The following is a 17551-nucleotide window of genomic DNA, read 5'->3' as shown; positions in this document are numbered from 1 at the left end:
ATTCTGTTAGCAGCCAGAAAAGACCTTTCCCTTTGCTGCTTTAGAACCTCTCAGAACTTGAAATAAATTGCAGTATTTATCTTCCTGTTTTTTGGGGGTGGGAATCCATTGTATAGTAATAAAGATGTTAGGTTTGTAAAATCCCTATTTTACTCAACTGTTTAGGTAAGATAAAGTTGTATGTTGCACATGCTCAGTGCTAAATCAAATGTTGCCATGTACAGTGGTACCTTGGCTTACGGACCTAATCCGTTCTGGAAGTCCGTTCTTAAAATTAAACCATTCTTAAACCGAGGTGAGCTTTCCCCAATGAGGCCTCCCGCTGCCGGTGCCCTTCCAGTGTTTGCCTTCTGTTCGTAGACTGAGGTAAAGTTTGCAAACTGGGACACTACTTCCAGTTTTGCAGAGTTCGTAAACCGAATCATTCGTAAACAGGACTGTTCTTAAACCGAGGTACCACTGTATAGTCTCTTTCCCAAAAGAAAGATGACAACCACCAGACCATGGAGACTTGTCGCTGCTAAAGCTGCTAGCTTGGGGAAAGGTAGGGAGTAATGGGTGGGTGTGTACAGAGGTGAGTTTGTGTCTTGGACTCTCAAAGTGATCTTGACAGCTAATAGTTGAACCTGGTCCAGGTTTAGCAAAAATTCATTGATACAGCACACAAGTTAAAGGTAAAATGACCCTGCTTCAATTCTGTATCTCCAGTTAAAAGTTTCAGGTAGCACATGAATTTGACCTTTGAAGAGTTAGTAAGTAAACCATTTTTAACTTACCAAATGTGTTGGTCTCTTTCTATGCTAAGGGAAGTGGGTAGCTTTGAGAGAAACTTAGAAGGGGATATTTTAAAGGTCTAACATCCTATAATTCCACATTTTACTGCATGTTTTGCGATTTGACTTATCTGCTGGGGTTCCCTTACCAAAAAATACTTGCTCCAAACCTGGATCTAGGCATCTAAGAAATTCTTTTTAACCACATCTATTTTCTTTAACCAAATCAACGCCAACAAAAAAGCACACAGAGTAAACTACAGCATCAGGTGCACAGAACATAGAAGGATTGCTGCTTTGAATATGATCTTTGGTGATTCGTATCTCCTCTTTTTAAGTGCATTACAAAGGGAATCCTGGTATCTATTTTATCTTGATGACAATATTTATGTAGTGCTTTTCAGGTAGACCTCAACAGATTGGTTGACATAAAATTATTACTGTAAGCATGGATAAAATGACATTTTTATAGCTAAATCAAAACCATTTTTGAAAAAGCCGTCTCTGCTTCTTCCAGGCGAAATGGTTCTTCAGGAGCTTCTGTGATGGCTCCAATGGTACATGACCATGTAATTTTAAAATGAGATACCATATATGTCAGATGATAGTGTTCGTCATGTGTCTGAATTTATGAATTCTTTCTTTTAATAAGCAACCGTCATTGAACATCTCAAATTATTTTGTACTCTTTTTTTCATCAACTATTTTAATGACCAGTTAACGTTACCGTATCGTGCAGTTTTACAAAGCTCAACAGACCCTTTGTTGAGCCCTTACATTTGCAGGATAATTCATAAACACTATTATTTTGGTCTCTGGATTGCAGTCTGACTTGAAATGCACGGAGGCGCTGCCAGATCATGTGAGGAAAATAAGTACAGTTCTTAGGGGGACTCGTGAGAAGAGCATCATGTCGATTTCAGCCAGTGCATTATCTGTCAGTTCAAAAACGGATTTAGAAAAAAACATGGCTATAAGCTCAAGCGGAGGAGAACAAATCTTGGAAGCTGCAGAGATTTGTAACGATACTCAGTTTCTGTACAGTTTAAAATCAATACCGCTTTAAGTAATATACATTGAAGGGGGTAGTCTAGAAAAGGCTAGGATATGCTTGGCGGAAGGTGGGAACTGCCATCGGCTCAGGGGCGAGAGGGGAAAAGCCGGGTGGATTACAGAGAGCCCCCAAAGATCATGGGAAGCCGCACCTCCTCAGCAGAGGAGAGTAACCACGCCTCCAGTGGAGAGGAGTTCCAAAGAACGTCCGCAAACTGGAACATTCACTTCCAGGTTTGCGGTGTTCAGGAGCCAAAACATCTGAGTACCAAGGCATTCGGGATCCAAGGTACGACTACCTACAAAGTTATTCACAGCTTTGTTGATGGGAATTGTAATGGTTCTAGGGGTTGCTTGTGCGTAAGTTGCCGTTACTCCTGGCTAGATTGCCTGGTTGAACCCTTTCTGTCTGGACAGCCCCAAGTTCTTTGGCTGCCTCAGTCGCTGGCAGAATCCGTCGGTGGGCGTTTGTTGAACCTCTTCCAGCATAGAAGCTGTTTGACACCCAGTCTCCTCCTACTCTGCCTGCGCGGAAGTCTTCTGCGCACAGTGGGTGTGGGCAGCGGAGTACCCGTGCTCTCTCCGCTGGTCTCCAGCGAAGAGTCCTGGGGCCACCTCTCCGATTCCCCCATCTGCCCCCCTTCTCCACTGGTGTTACGCTGATTTCCTTCCCCAGCGGATGGGCTGCCTCTCTCCCTACTGGGACCCTCTCCGCCATCCCTCTGGAGCCTCCTCTCCGCCTCCAGCTCTGATGGCAGTTCCCTGTCAGGAATGTAGTCCTGCACATCAGAGGAGAGCTGTAACATTCACTCAAAACTAGTCACGGTATCTTGGGGTGAATCTTGGCGGAAGGGTTGTAGCTTGGTGGTAGGGCATTGGTTTTAGAGCCAGTGTGCTGTAGTGGTTAAGAGCTGTGGACTCGTAATCTGGTGAACCAGGTTCGCTTCCCCGCTCCTCCACATGCAGCTGTTGGGTGACCTTGGGCCAGTCACACTTCTCTGAAGTCTCTCAGCCCCACTCACCTCACAGAGTGTTTGTTGTGGGGGAGGAAGGGAAAGGAGAATGTTAGCCGCTTTGAGACTCCTTCGGGTAGTGAGAAAGCGGGATATCAAATCCACACTATTCTTCTTCTCCTTCTGAAGCCCTGGAGAGATGCTACCAGTCCGTGTAGACAATACTGAGCTAGACAGAGACTAGTGGCTCTGACCGGGCAGCATCCTGTGTGTTTCAGCAGGGGAAAAAACAGCTCTCCTTGACTCCTGGTGGTCTGATCTGCTTTCTGAATGATTCTCTGAAAAACTCCCCCCCCCCCACACGGCATCTTTGAAGTCTCTCTTCCATATTTTGGCATCCTGGCTCCATCCGTCAGACCTGGAATTTGAAAGCGGGTCAGCATTTTCCACTGCCTTGGTCAAGCATGGGGGACTGGATGTGAACAGCTGGATCCCTGAGCCTGCCTTTGCTATAAACATCCTGTGTGAGAAATGTGTCCCAGCGCTGATCTGGTGGGAACCCAGAGACCATAAAGGAGAGGGAGGCAGGCAGACGAAAAGAGAAGCTGAGGGAGATAAGCGAGCTGTCACATTTTTTTCCACATAAATGTTGCCTTTTATCCAGATTCTCTTTTGGCAAGCACCTGCGATCTGCAATGCACAGAATGCTACAAGCTATACCGGCGATTCGAAAACAAGCTGGGGCATGAATGAGCCAGTGCCTGATTGAGGAATCTGTTTCCGGTCACGCCATGCCATTATTTAAAATGCTTTTATGCCACATTTCTATAAGGTAGCATTCCAGGTGGATAAACAGAGATCAAAACAACAAATCGGGGAAAGAACTACCAGGAGTAATGGAAATGCATCAGAGCAGCTGATAAACAAAACTCAGGGCAGTTTCAAAAGACACCAGACAGAGCAATAAACTACAGAAATCATATCAGCAATTAAGGTAAAGGTAAAGGACCCCTGGACAGTTAAGTCCAGTCAAAGGCGACTATGGGGTTGCGGTGCTCTTCTCACTTTCAGGCCGTGGGAGCCAGCGTTTGTTCACAGACAGCTTTCCGGGTCATGTGGCCAGCATGACTAAACCGCTACTGGCGCAACAGAGCACTGTGACGGAAACCGAAGCACACGGAAACTCCGTTTACCTTCCCACCGCAGCGATACCTATTTACCTACTTGTACTGGTGTGCTTTCAAACTGCTAGGTTGGCAGGAGCTGGGACAGAGCAACAGGAGTTCACTCCATTGCGGGGATTCGAACTGCCGACCTTCTGACTGGCAAGCTAAAGAGCATGGGTAGGCAAATTAAGGCCTGGGCACCGGATCTGGCCCTATCGCCTTCCAAATCCGGCCCAAGGATTGTCCGGGAATCAGCGAGTTTCTATTTTAGTAGAATGTGTTCTTTTATTTAAAATGCATTGCTGGGTTATTTATGGGACATAGGAATTCGTTCTTTCTTTCTTTTCAAAATAAAGTCAGGCCCCCAACAATGAGGTACAAAATGAGCCTTTCCCTTCTCTATAAAGGGAACGTCCATAACAGATTTGGGGTTACGTGTGGGGAGGAGGGGGGTGGAAAACGTTCCATTGCACAAGGAGAAATACTGGAATGTTCACCTTAACACTATGTTAAATGTAGATCAATATTTTTTAGCTCATATTTACCATTGACTAATAAATTGCATTATGATTTTGAGAAATTGGGATGTTTATTGCAGCCTCAATTTAAGCAGAACTGAACTAAAGCGCCTTCATAAAACAATACTTGGTTACTGCAACCGGTAGAGGCTCTTCCACTAGGGTACAGTGCTCATAATGAAAATTATCAAGCTATTTTTTAAAAAGGATTTCCTCCCCCAAATCTCAAAGCCACACATTCCTTCCTGCCCCATGCATATTTTACATTCTCATTAATTTAATTTCCTGGCCTATTATTATTATTTATTGTTTGTACTCTGCACCTGACTCAGTTGGCCAGGCCACCCTGGGCAGCTTCCAGCACATATAAAAACATAATAAAATATTAAATATTTTAAAACTTTCTTTATAGGGGCTGCCTTCAGACGTCTTCTAAAGGTTGTATAGTTCACTTTGCTCCAAAAAGCTCTCTGCATCACTCAGACAAAACTAACCTTAGCAATGGCAAATAGGCCCTTCCTATGTATTATTTAGGAACACGGGTGGCACTATGGGTAAAACCACAGAGCCTAGGACTTGCCGATCAGAAGGTCAGCGGTTCGAATCCCCGTGACGGGGTGAGCTCCCATTGCTCGGTCCCTGCTCCTGCCAACCTAGCAGTTCGAAAGCACGTCAAAGTGCAAGTAGATAAATAGGTACCACTCCGGCGGGAAGGTAAGCGGTGTTTCCGTGCGCTGCTCTGGTTCGCCAGAAGCGGCTTAGTCATGCTGGCTACATGACCTGGAAGCTGTACGCCGGCTCCCTCGGCCAATAAAACGAGATGAGCGCCACAACCCCAGATTCAGCCACGACTGGACCTAATGGTCAGGGGTCCCTTTACCTTTACCTATGTGTTATTTGGGCAGAAAAACCATGCGACTGACATTAGGATATTTGGATTATTGAATATTAGGAAGTCTCTCAGATTTTCAGCCCCTGCTGGGAAGGCTCCCTGTTTCTTTTGAGGGCTATCCAGAAGCCAACATCTGAGATTAGGGAGCATAGCTTGAAAGCCTTGAAGAGCAGCCCAGCACCTTGAGCTGTTTCCTTGAAGGCAAGATCTCCTCATAACGTAACAGCATGTTCTGGTAACCAGAGAAGCAGCAGGGATTGTTTTCTACTTTGAGGAATTCTTTGTTTTCTGTAATATTTGTTTTGTGTTCTTGCCAGAGAGACAGCAAGCAAGCAAGCAAGCAACAGTGGACAACACAGTGTGAGTCTTTTTCTATAATAAATATATATGTTATCTTTACTTAATCTTTCCACATTTATTTTTATGAATTGGATTGGGAAAATGAACGGAGGATGGCTTGTGTGCATGTTGTGACAAACTCCGCATTAACTATTTCCCTGCATTCACTCATTAAAAGCTGCAGCAGTTTCTGGGTGGGTCAGAGCATGTTCATCTGAGCCATGTGCAATTACGGAGTGTTTTCCAAAGTAATATTTCCAGAAAAGGTATGTGGATCTGCTTTCAGCAAGTCCCTCCTCTAGCTTACGTACAGAATATATTGAATACAGGGTGGAAGATAAGGTTGTTGCTATTTCTTGCTAGCCTTTTTGTGAGTTTGTCATTGAACTTCTAAAATTAAACATTTGGGGCTCTATGCCTGTCTGAATATCACACTGACTGACTCCATAAAGGTAAAAGGTAAAGGTACCCCTGCCAGTACGGGCCACTCTTGACAGACTCTAGGGTTGTGCACCCATCTCACTCAAGAGGCCGGGGGCCAGCGCTGTCCGCAGACACTTCCGGGTCATGTGGCCAGCGTGACATCGCTGCTTTGGCGAGCCAGAGCCGCACACGGAAACACCGTTTACCTTCCCGCTAGTAAGCGGTCCCTATTTATCTACTTGCACCCGGGGGTGCTTTCGAACTGCTAGGTTGGCAGGTGCTGGGACCGAACAACGGGAGTGCACCCCGCCGCGGGGATTCGAACCGCCGACCTTTCGATCGGCAAGCCCTAGGCGCTGAGGCTTTTACCCACAGCGCCACCCGCTTTCCATATCCTGACTCCATATCCTTCCCCAAACCTGGAACTCTCCCTGATCTTGGATGTAAGAGGCTGGTTTATCATATCAGAGTGATGAGCAGATTATAATTTCATATTTCCCGCATTGCAAATAGCTTTAGCTGTGCTCTGGATCAAGTGAAACAATATGTTTTCTCTCTCTATTGGCTGGAATGCTTTACACTTTTAATTTAGAGAAGAAATGGTGTTTCATAGAATCATAGAGTTGGAAGGGACTCTGAGGATCATCCAGCCCAACCTTTCCCCAACTGTGGGTCCCCAGATGTTGAACTACAACTCCCATCACCCCTAGCTAGCAAGGCCAGAGCTCAGGGATGATGGGAGTTGTAGTCCAACAACATCTGGGGACCCACAAGTTGAGAACCGCTGACCTAGCTCAACCCCTTGCAGTGCAGGAATATGCAGCTGTCCCTTATGGGATCGAACCTTGATGTTATCAGCACTACACACTAACCAACTGAGCTTTGCTGTGGAGGACAATGGGCAGAGCAAGGGTTAAGGAGCAAGCAAGCAGATAGCAAACTGTCAGACAGCTCCCCATCTCCTTACTTAAACATCAAGGAAACAGCTAGCGTGGGGACTTTGTTGTAACCTTAAAGTGAGAGGATGGGAAGAGACCAAAGCAGCCCTTGTCAAAACAACCGTATTTCCAAAAGACTTCGGGGAGATCTCTCCGTAGCAGCCGACAAGGCAGCAACCCATCAAACAGGCGGGTGACTTTAAGGAAGCAGGTGAGTCTCCAGGGGAGCTAGGTTGGCTATGTGCCCAACTTCATAGTCCTGGCCTTTGAAGAGCTGCCCAGTCTGTCTCCACTTTAAATATTTTTTTTCTATTTTATTTTAAAACCTAGGACAAGCTGGGGTTCTGAATTTGCCCATCAGCTGTTCACACCTGCACATCAGACCATCCAGCAGTCTTCTGCATCGAGGTGAGTGGGATTCTATTTATATTTAAATCATGGTAATTATTTCTAATGGAAGTGAGAGGTGGACCATAAAGAAGGCTGATTGCTGAAGAATTGATGCTTTTGAATTATGGTGCTGGAGGAGAATCTTCAGAGTCCCATGGACTGCAAGAAGATCAAACCTCTCCATTCTGAAGGAAATCAGCCCTGAGTGCTCACTGGAAGGACAGATCCTGAAGCTGAGGCTCCAATAGGAAGGAGACGACAGAGGAAGGAGACGACAGAGAACAAGATGGTGGGACAGAGTTCTGGAAGCTACCAGCAAGAGTTTGACCAAACTGCGGGAGGCAGTGGAAGACAGGAGTGCCTGGTGTGCTCTGGTCCATGGGATCACGACTAAACGACTAAACAACAACAACAATTATTTCTAAATTGGCATCTATCTATCTATCTATCTATCTATCTATCTACCTATCTATCTGATTAGCACATGCAAAATGGTGCCCTCTTCTTTAGTTGGCATGCTTCCTCAGTTTTGGCAGCACCGCTCTCTCTTTATGGTAATGCACGACGGGTCACCTAACTGGAGCCCTTGACACGAGGACACAATTGGATAAGATCTGGAAACACCGGTGTGTGTGCTGTCCTATATTGGAGCTTACCTATCTTTTGGGTAGTTCTTTTGTTGTTGTTTAGTCGTTTAGTTGTGTCCAACTCGTGACCCCATGGACCAGAGCACGCCAGGCACTCCTGTCTTCCACTGCCTCCCGCAGTTTGCTCAAACTCATGCTGGTAGCTTCCAGAACACTATCCATCCATCTCGTCCTCTGCCGTCCCCTTCTCCTTGTGCCCTCCATCTTTCCCAACATCAGGGTCTTTTCCAGGGTGTCTTCTCTTCTCATGAGGTGGGCCAAGTATTGGAGCCTCAGCTTGAGGATCTGTTGATAGCTTTTCAATATTCCAGCTTAAGAGATGTTCTTGGCTGCCAGTGGAAGCTCCCACTCTTTTCCCAGTCTTAGTCTGTTTAAATTTTCCAACTCACCCATGCCAGATTATTTTTGAGTCCTAGCAGATATTAAGCAGACTTCATGTGGCTTGTTCCAACAGATGCTTATACAAACGTTGAGTTCTTTATAGCAATCAGGGGGGTTGCAGGGGTGCCAACTTGAAAATATTGCAGGGGGGGTTTCAGGTAATCGATCACACAATGCAGTGCACATACACCATTTGAATGGCAATGCCCATCAGTTTTTGGGGCCCCCAGCTCCCTCCAATATTTTATTGGGGGGCTGAAGATCCCTCAGCCCCTAGAAGTTGGCTCCTATGGGGGGTGTATACTTCATTTGGACCAAACATCAGTTGCCTGCCTGTTATGGAAGTACAGTGGTGCCTCGCAAGACGAAATTAATCCGTTCCGCGAGTCTCTTCGTCTAGCGGTTTTTTCGTCTTGCGAAGCAACCCTATTAGCGGATTAGCGCTATTAGCGGTTTAGTGGCTATTAGCGGCTATTAAAGGCTTAAGGGATTAGCGGATAAGCTGCTAAAAGGCTATTAGCAGCTTAGTGCCTTAGAAAAAGGGGGTGGGCAGCGGAAAAAAATCGCAGCAACTCGCAAGACATTTTCGTCTTGCGAAGCAAGCCCATAGGAAATTCGTTTTGCGAAGCACCTCCAAAACGGAAAACCCTTTCGTCTAGCGGGTTTTCCGTCTTGCGAGGCATTTGTCTTGCGGGGCACCACTGTACCTTAATGGGTTTGGTTTGGGTATTTTGTTGCCGTTATTGATATCAATTTTTGTATCTTCATTTTTTAATCTTATTTTGACGTATGTGGAAATTGTTAAGTTTGGTTGGGAAGTTTTTTATCCACTTTATTCATCGTTTAGGACTACTTTTGTTATGTTATGTACACGTTAACTATGCTTTTAACTGTGGAAAGGTGTCCTACGAATGAAATGACGATGACACAAGGATCTTTATTTGATGAAGACGAGGTAGTAATTCTTTCTCTTTGGTTCTGTATCTTTGAAATTGATTTCTACAGCGCTCAATGTCAACTGACAAGGACAGCTGGATTCCAGAGCATGAAACCACGGTTAGTGCCAAACTCTTTCAAAAGGCACGGAACAGCCCTTTGGTGCCAGTTGGTAAGTTTGGGGAGCCTGAAGCGCCTCTCTAGGAATCTGTGCGTGCTCTTCTCTTAGCTCAATTGCAGAGGGGGAAGAACCAAGGATGCTCCCACTGGTGAAGAAAGGTAGGGAACCAAATGTGGTCTGAAGACTCACATCTACGACTCAAATCTATGTAAGGCATCAAAGAGGGGTGGGGTGGGAGTGGGAAACTTTAAAAGAGTAATATACAAATGATTCTTTTAAGGGTAAAACTACCAGCCATGATGGCTATATTCTGTCAGTTGCTGGGAATCACAAGCAGAGACTGTTGCTGTTGCAATCGGGTCTGGCTTCTGGTCTTCTCAGACACATCAGGTTGGCCACTGTGAAACAGGAAGTTGGACTAGATGGGATTCCATACATTCCAACATTTCTTTGATGAAAATAGGTACGTCCTATTCAATAAATAGGGACGCGGGTGGCGCTGTGGGTTAAACCACAGAGCCTAGGACTTGCCAATCAGAAGGTCGGCGATTCGAATCCCCGCGACGGGGTGAGCTCCCGTTGCTCAGTCCCTGCTCCTGCCAACCTAGCAGTTTGAAAGCACATCAAAGTGCAGGTAGATAAATAGGTACCACTCCGGCGGAAAGGTAAACGGCGTTTCCGTGCGCTGCTCTGGTTCTCCAGAAGCGGCTTAGTCATGCTGGCCACATGACCCGGAAGCTGTACGCCGGCTCCCTCGGCCAATAAAGCGAGATGAGCGCCGCAACCCCAGAGTCAGCCACGACTGGACCTAATGGTCAGGGGTCCCTTTACCTTTACCTATTCAATAAATAATAATAGTAATAATACCCCACTCATCTAACCAGATTGCCCCAGCCATTCTAGGTGGCTTCCAATATATATGAAATATATACAAAAACAATAAAACATTAAACATTAAAAAACCTCGCTATACAGGGCTGCCTTCAGATGTCTTCTAAAGGCTGTATAGCTAATAATAATAAATTATTATTATTAATACCCTGCCCATCTGGCTGAGTTTCCCCAGTCATGCTGTGCGGCTCCCAACAAAATATTTAAAACACCACAAAATATCAAACATTAAAAACTTCCCTCAACAGAGCTGCCTTCAGATGTCTCCTAAAAGTCAGTCTGCCTGGTTCCCTATAACCTCACTTCTCACAGGGAGGGAACCGTCGAAAGACCCTCAGAGCTGGACCTCAGTGTCCGGGCTGAACGATGGGGGTGGAGACGCTCCTTCAGGTATACTGGGCTGAGGCTGTTTACTTATCTCCTTGGCTTGGGGGTGGGGGGTCACATAACTCTATAACCCATTAGGTAAAGGTAAAGGTACCCCTGCCCGTACGGGCCAGTCTTGACAGACTCTAGGGTTGTGCGCTCATCTCACTCTAGAGGCCGGGAGCCAGCGCTGTCCGCAGACACTTCCGGGTCTCGTGGCCAGCGTGACAAGCTGCATCTGGCGAGCCAGAGCTGCACACGGAACGCCGTTTACCTTCCCGCTGGTCAGCGGTCCCTATTTATCTACTTGCACCCGGGGGTGCTTTCGAACTGCTAGGCTGGCAGGCGCTGGGACCGAACGACGGGAGCGCACCCCGCCGCGGGGGTTCGAACCGCCGACCATGCGATCGGCAAGTCCTAGGCGCTGAGGTTTTACCCACAGCACCACCCGCGTCCCCCATAACCCATTACTCTGATGAAAACAGGGACGTCCTAAGGAAAAGCAGGACATTCCGGGATCAAATCAGAAACTGGGATTGCTTCTGTAAATCCAAGAAAATAGGGACACTTGAAGGGTCTGGAATTCTGGCCTGATCCAACCGGGGTCTTTTAATGGGACTACAGGTGTGCCGTGTAGGAAATGTGGCCTTTTGAACATATGAGATTGCTTTTTACAAACTGTTGGTCTATTCAGCCTGGTGGTGGGAGATCTGTGGCCCTCGCTGTGCATGCACAACTCCTGATCATTGGCTGTGGTGGCTGAGGCAAGCTGGCATCTGGGGAGCCAGATGTTCCTCAGCCCTGATCTAACCCAACATTGCCTACTGACAGTGCTGTAGCAATGAGGGGAGATAGCTAGGTTCTTTTGCCCTGGTGGAGCCTCGAGAGGGGTGCCATTGAAGTTCCCAGCCTGTGTGCACGCGTAAATGCACGTGGGGGGTGCCAAACTGGGTCTTTGACCCGGGTGAAATAAATCCTAGTTTCGCTCCTGCCTATGATCTTCCAAGACTGGAAGCCTTTAGCTGCCTCAGCTGAATCCTAAGACCTTCTGCCTACAAAGCGTCTGAAGGAGCGTCTCCACCCCCATTGTTCAGCCCGGACACTGAGGTCCAGTGCTGAGGGCCTTCTGGCGGTTCCCTCACTGCGAGAAGCCAAGTTACAGGGAACCAGGCAGAGGGCCTTCTCGGTAGTGGCATCCGCCCCGTGGAATGCCCTCCCACCAGATGTGAAAGAGAAAAACAACTACAAGACTTTTAGAAGACATCTGAAGGCAGGCCTGTTTAGGGAAGCTTTTAATGTTTAATATACTATTGTATTTTAATATTCTGTTGGAAGCCGCCCAGAGTGGCTGGGGAAACCCAGCCAGATGGGTGGGGTATAAATAATAAATTATTATTATTATTATTATTATTATTATTATTATTATTATTATTATTATCATTATTATTACTACTACTACTACTACAAAGTACATCCTTTGCCACTGCATTCTTTCAGTTGCTTTCAAAGCATATTTGCTGTTGCTCTTTGCTGTCTCTGGCAAACAGCCTTGACCCCAACCCCCAAAAAACCCTTTTTCTCTGAAACTGAATGCTACAAAAAGAAAAAAGGGGAAAAAGAGCTGAACACAAAGTTCTATCTTCACCAGAAATCATGGATAAACAGCCTGCAAATATTTTAATTGTTTACAGCGCTCCCAGCAAAGGGAGAAGCAATCCATGCAAAGATATGAATAGCCAGACATCTAAAACTACACTGGGCATTAGATTCAAGCTCATTTCTTGTTGGTGTTATATGCAACCATTCAACACATGGGCAATAAAGAAATTATTCGGGTGAGTCTCCTAAGTGGGGAACGAGCCTAGTATTGCAATAGGCTGCTTAAGAGGAGGGTCAGATGTGTCTACTAGCAGTAAAGGTCTACTAGCAGTAAAGGTAAAGGTAAAGGGACCCCTGACCATTAGGTCCAGTCGTGGCCGACTCTGGGGTTGTGGCGCTCATCTCGCTTTATTGGCCGAGGGAGCCGGCGTACAGCTTCTGGGTCATGTGGCTAGCATGACTAAGCCGCTTCTGGCGAACCAGAGCAGCGCACGGAAACGCCGTTTACCTTCCTGCCGGAGTGGTACCTATTTTTCTACTTGTACTTTGACGTGCTTTTGAACTGCAAGCTTGGCAGGAGCAGGGACCAAGCTCAACCCGTCGCGGGGATTTGAACCGCCGACCTTTTGATCAGCAAGTCCTAGGCTCTATGGTTTAACCCACAGCGCCACCCGCGTCCCGTCTACTGGCAGTATATGCTGCCATTTGTCTGTCTCGAGAGACAATGGAGTGTGCCTCTAGGGAAGAAGCCAAACTGCTGCATTAGCAGCACTGAAGTGATGGGAGGCCCAAGCATGGGTAGGGTGTATGGAGGTCCTGGACTTCCCAGACAACAAGACCTCACTGATGTGGCCCAAAGGAAAGCAGAGCAATGCGTTTGGCACCAGCTTGGCTGCAGGAGTTGCTAGAAAGAGGCATGCAAGGCGCCATCGGGACTCCGGTCTGGATTTGTTTAGGGTTTACTCCTTAGTCTTTCTTCTCCCAAAGATACCACGTAAGGAAAAGGAGATTGAGGATCAGAGTTAGTATAGGCAGTACAGCAGCTGGCGTCGTGGTCTAAACTACTGAGCCTCTTGGGCTTGCTGATCGGAAGGTCGGCAGTTCAAATCCCTGTGACGCCGGAGCTTTCGAACTGCTAGGTTGGAAGGTACAGTGGTGCCCCGCAAGACGAATGTCTCGCAAGACGGAAAACCCGCAAGACGAAAGGGTTTTCTGTTTGCAGAGGTGCTTCGCAAGACAAATTTCCCTATGGGCTTGCTTCGCAAGACGAAAAATGACGAAAAATTTTGAATTTTTTCCCCGCTCCAAAACTCCTTTTCCTGAATCGCTAAGCTGCTAAAAGCATTTTAGCAGCAAAACCGCTAATCCCCCAAGCCTTAAAAAGCCGTTTTTAGCCCTTAAATTGTCAATAGCGCTAATAGCGCTACTCCGCCAATGGGCTTGCTTCGCAAGACGAAAAAACCGCAAGACGAAAAGACCCGCGGAACGGATTCTTTTCGTCTTGCGAGGCACCACTGTATAGGTCTTTAGGTATAGGCAGTATAGAAAGTGCCTTACCCGAAGGTGGGAGAAGCTACTGGACTTGCACAAGGACTTATTCAGAGATATGGTTCTATGGCTTCTTTGACCTTGCAGGCATGATGGGGTTTGTGGTTGTGGCAGCCTACGGAATTTACCGGCTGAAGGCAAGGGGGAATATGAAGATGTCTGTCCACCTGATTCACACTCGGGTAGCTGCCCAGGCCTGTGTGGTTGGAGCCATAACACTTGGTAAGGCGGGGACGAAGAGAAGGGAGGCATTAAGCACTGGGTGCGGGAACAGGAGAGGACCTGAGTTTGCAACTGCAATGACTGCCAGAGGGCAAGGTCTTGCACGGGTACCAGGTCTTCTGGAATGATTATCCCCGGGGGGGGGGGGGCGCTGAGCCTTTAACCCTTTGGTTCACATAAACATCATCCCTCAGTGTGCAAATGGCCCAACGTGACTCCCTGCCGCAGACAGAGCACCCAAGTCAGTTTGCTGAACATGGAAACTAAACTTCATCTTCCACACTGGTCTTGGGAGGGGGGTGCAGTTCTTTGCCTCTGTGGGGAAAGTGCCCCTCCAAGGACGTTCAGTGTACTGTCCCCTCAGCGGTCAAGATTAATTAAGCTCCACTCATCTAGGTTTGGAAGCGACACTTCCTGTACCATGAAAGCCCAACGAGCCTGAATTGAAAACGTCTAGTAAATCAGATTGGCAGTTGGGTTCCTACTGAGGGTATCTGGCGAGCCAACAGGACGCTGATGAGGAACTGAGGACTGGAGTGTCATTCTGTGATATTACGGCAGTGGGAAAAAGCCATATTGTAACTTTTGAATAAATGTCTTTTTAAAAAAAGAATTATAAAACAGCAGAAAGGAGATACTGCAGCGGGCCGCCCACAAAACAGAAAATAACTTCTATAAAAGATTTGTTTTTTTCCTTGAAAGCCAGAGGAGCAGAAGGCAGGTTCGATTCTGACCAAGAACATTTTGTTAAGACAATTCTGCAATCGGGCCCAAGACTGCACGGATAAAGAATGCTGAGACTTCCAGCATTTAGAAAACGTTTCTCTAGCCATTAGAGCTGGAAAGCTCAGTTTGAAAAGGAGTCAGAAATGCCAGGAGGGACTAAGGGAGCCATCTAATCGCCCTGCGAGGCTTGCGAGCGTGGAAAAGGGTGGCCATTCGTTGCTTTGAATAATTCCTTGCCCCTCCTGACTAGCAAAGGCAGCACCAAGCCAACTTCCATGTTGGAGACAAAAAGCTGTTATCTCTACAGGCCGTATTCCGATTGTCTCCTCTGTGCCAACTCCTTTGCTCTCTCTCTCTCCTAGGCGCTGTCTACAGCATGTACAAGGACCACTTCCCCAAACAAAAATAGATGAGACATGGATGGCATTGGTTTGTCCCTTCTCCCTGAATGGATCTGAAGACCCCGGCGGCAACTCCAGCAGGGCTGCGAGATCATGTGGTTTGCTCTAGCAAGAGAAAGAAGTCCCCTGCAGCGTCATCTGCTTACTGATACGGCTTTATATACGTTCCCCTAAAATCCCGATGTACATGCATATATTTTTAAAGTTTTGAGAAGTGAAAGGGAACCCTTGTGGAAACAGAGGACTGCAAAAGACCCTCGAGGGATTATCGAGTAGCTAAACCCTCCCTCTGCCCAAGGAGAGGATAACAGTTGCCCAGTCTGCTTCTCCTGAAGCCATGTCCCCCTTCTCGCATTCTAAGTGTGACAATTGCCTTCTTTCATCACACTGAAGTCCCTACCCTGGAGTTTCTAAACAGGAAAAACAAACCCTCTCCAAATGCCACAAAATCTAATTCATAATAAAGCATGCGACTCCAGCACGGGTGTGCATAAAAAGGAAATTCACACTGACAAGTGAAGATTCGCTTGACTCCGGCTGCAAAAATAATCCCTATTTTAATGCAAACTGAACTGCTCTTGTGACGTGTTTGCTGTATAATTTCCATTTTTTTTAGATTACCTCTGTACCTAAGCACATTTTGTAGCGGCTCTGTCCTGTATATGTATTAAGGGCAATATTAACATCTAATGTCACTATTTTAAATACAATTTAAAAATTACCTTGCTTGAAAAGGCATTAAAATGCACATATTTGGTAAGATGGCTTACAATGGCATTATTCATTCGAATAAACATTTCTTTGGACATTGAAATATTTCTGCATGTGTACATTTGTAGACATGACAAATATTTTCAGCAGACCTTCGGGAAATGTGATATTCTAAGAGTAGGGAAAATTAATAGAAGATGACAGGGCTGGCTAAGTGCTTTTATAAAGCTGAGACATGGAGGAATCCACAGCCAACTAGTGAAATGCCACAGAAACAGAAGTAGACTTTTTTTGCTGTACGGTAGAAATGCAAAGAATTGCATGGGGCAGGGGGAGGGAGTATTCAAGTATTTGAAGAGGGAGGAATATTTGCTCCCCACCCACTTTTGTATTCCTGCTTTACTTGCCTTTCCTTCTAAACTTTTAAGTGCCAAATGGTGTAATCTTTTACTTGAAGGAGCGTCTCCACCCCCATCGTTCAGCCCACTGAGGTCCAGCTCCGAGGGCCTTCTGGCAGTTCTCTCCCTGCGAGAAGTGACATTACAGGGAACCAGGAAGAAGGCCTTCTCGGTAGTGGCGCCCGCCCTGCGGAACGCCCTCCCATCAGATGTCAAGGAAATAAACAACTCTCTGACTTTTAGAAGACATCTGAAGGCAGTTCTTAATGTGTGATGTTTTACTGTGGTTTTATAATTTCCTGGAAGCAACCTAGTCAGATTGGTGGCATATAAATAAATAAATATTATTTCTCATAGGGAAATTGCTGTTCCAACCCCCTATTGGTGGTTGTCCTTTTATGAGCCTTTATCACTTTTACAATAACCCATTGGAGGTACAGTAACCAGAACTTTCAAGTGTGGTCACACCACAATTTGTATCGTAGCATTATGGTATTTTGCAGTTTTATTTCCAATCCCTTTCCTCACTATCTGTAACACGGAATTCAGATCTCTCACAGCAGCCGCACACTTGGGTAATTTCCATTGAGTGACCCGTTTCACAAAGGAAGATTTTTCTCCTGGATAGTCCATGATCAGCCCAGATCCCATAAGCATGTATGTGAAGTTAGGGTTTCTTCCTGAATGTGCATGACTTTACATTTGCTTACACTGAATTGCATTTGCCATTTCACGGCCCATTCACCCAGTTTGAAGAGATCCTTTCGGAGCTCCTGGCAACCATCCTTTTTTGTTCCGGCCACCCCGAACAATTTGCTGGTGTCATCTCAAGGCTCACCCCTAACTTCAGAGTTAAAAGCAGCGCCTGGGGAGCTGCTGTAATTCAGAGCAGACAGTATATGCAAGTCTCGCCATCTGAATGCGACACGTTCTCAGGAAATCATTTGCCAGGTGAGCATTTGCATAATGAGCCAACAATTTCCATGGGTTCCTATGGGAAATTTTCTAATGCGTTCTCAGCCACGGAATTTTGACCCCCAAATGATGAAAAAACTCCTCTGAAACCTTGGAAAAGGCAAACAAGGAAGGAAAAATCCTCTCTTATTTTTCTGATCCTTCCCACTCACCACGGTGTCTGGTGACAAACAAGCAAAACACA

General features: G+C 46.4%; 1 protein-coding gene across 2 annotated transcripts; it reads left to right on the top strand.

The window, feature by feature from the left end:
- Nucleotides 1-5580: 5580 nt before the first annotated feature.
- HIGD1B (HIG1 hypoxia inducible domain family member 1B) lies at nt 5581-16097 on the top strand. 2 transcript variants are annotated; one of them, XM_083408074.1, is made up of 5 exons: nt 5581-5715; nt 7386-7463; nt 9479-9581; nt 14022-14156; nt 15245-16097. In XM_083408074.1, the coding sequence occupies exons 3-5, from the start codon at nt 9485-9487 to the stop codon at nt 15289-15291; spliced, it is 279 nt and encodes a 92-aa protein (XP_083264200.1). In that variant the 5' UTR covers nt 5581-5715; nt 7386-7463; nt 9479-9484; the 3' UTR covers nt 15292-16097. The 2 variants fall into 2 exon arrangements, with proteins under 2 accessions (XP_083264200.1, XP_083264199.1); XM_083408073.1 differs by lacking the exon at nt 5581-5715 and adding an exon at nt 7094-7266.
- Nucleotides 16098-17551: the final 1454 nt, after the last annotated feature.

This window comes from Podarcis tiliguerta, assembly GCF_965153285.1.
Source record: "Podarcis tiliguerta genome assembly, chromosome: 13".
Classification (NCBI taxonomy): Eukaryota; Metazoa; Chordata; class Lepidosauria; order Squamata; family Lacertidae; genus Podarcis; species Podarcis tiliguerta.
The sequence above is the reverse complement of the archived record's forward strand: the minus strand, read 5'-3'. Positions and strand labels throughout refer to the sequence as shown.

What these genes read in the sequence shown, in the direction of transcription:
- HIGD1B (XM_083408074.1), top strand. Translation starts at nt 9,485, where the DNA reads ATGTCAACTGACAAGGACAGCTGGATTCCAGAGCATGAAACCACGGTT. An exon ending in CAGCCCTTTGGTGCCAGTTG is followed by an intron (nt 9,582 to 14,021) that starts GTAAGTTTGGGG and finishes TTGACCTTGCAG; the next exon opens with GCATGATGGGGTTTGTGGTT. An exon ending in GGTTGGAGCCATAACACTTG is followed by an intron (nt 14,157 to 15,244) that starts GTAAGGCGGGGA and finishes TCTCTCTCCTAG; the next exon opens with GCGCTGTCTACAGCATGTAC.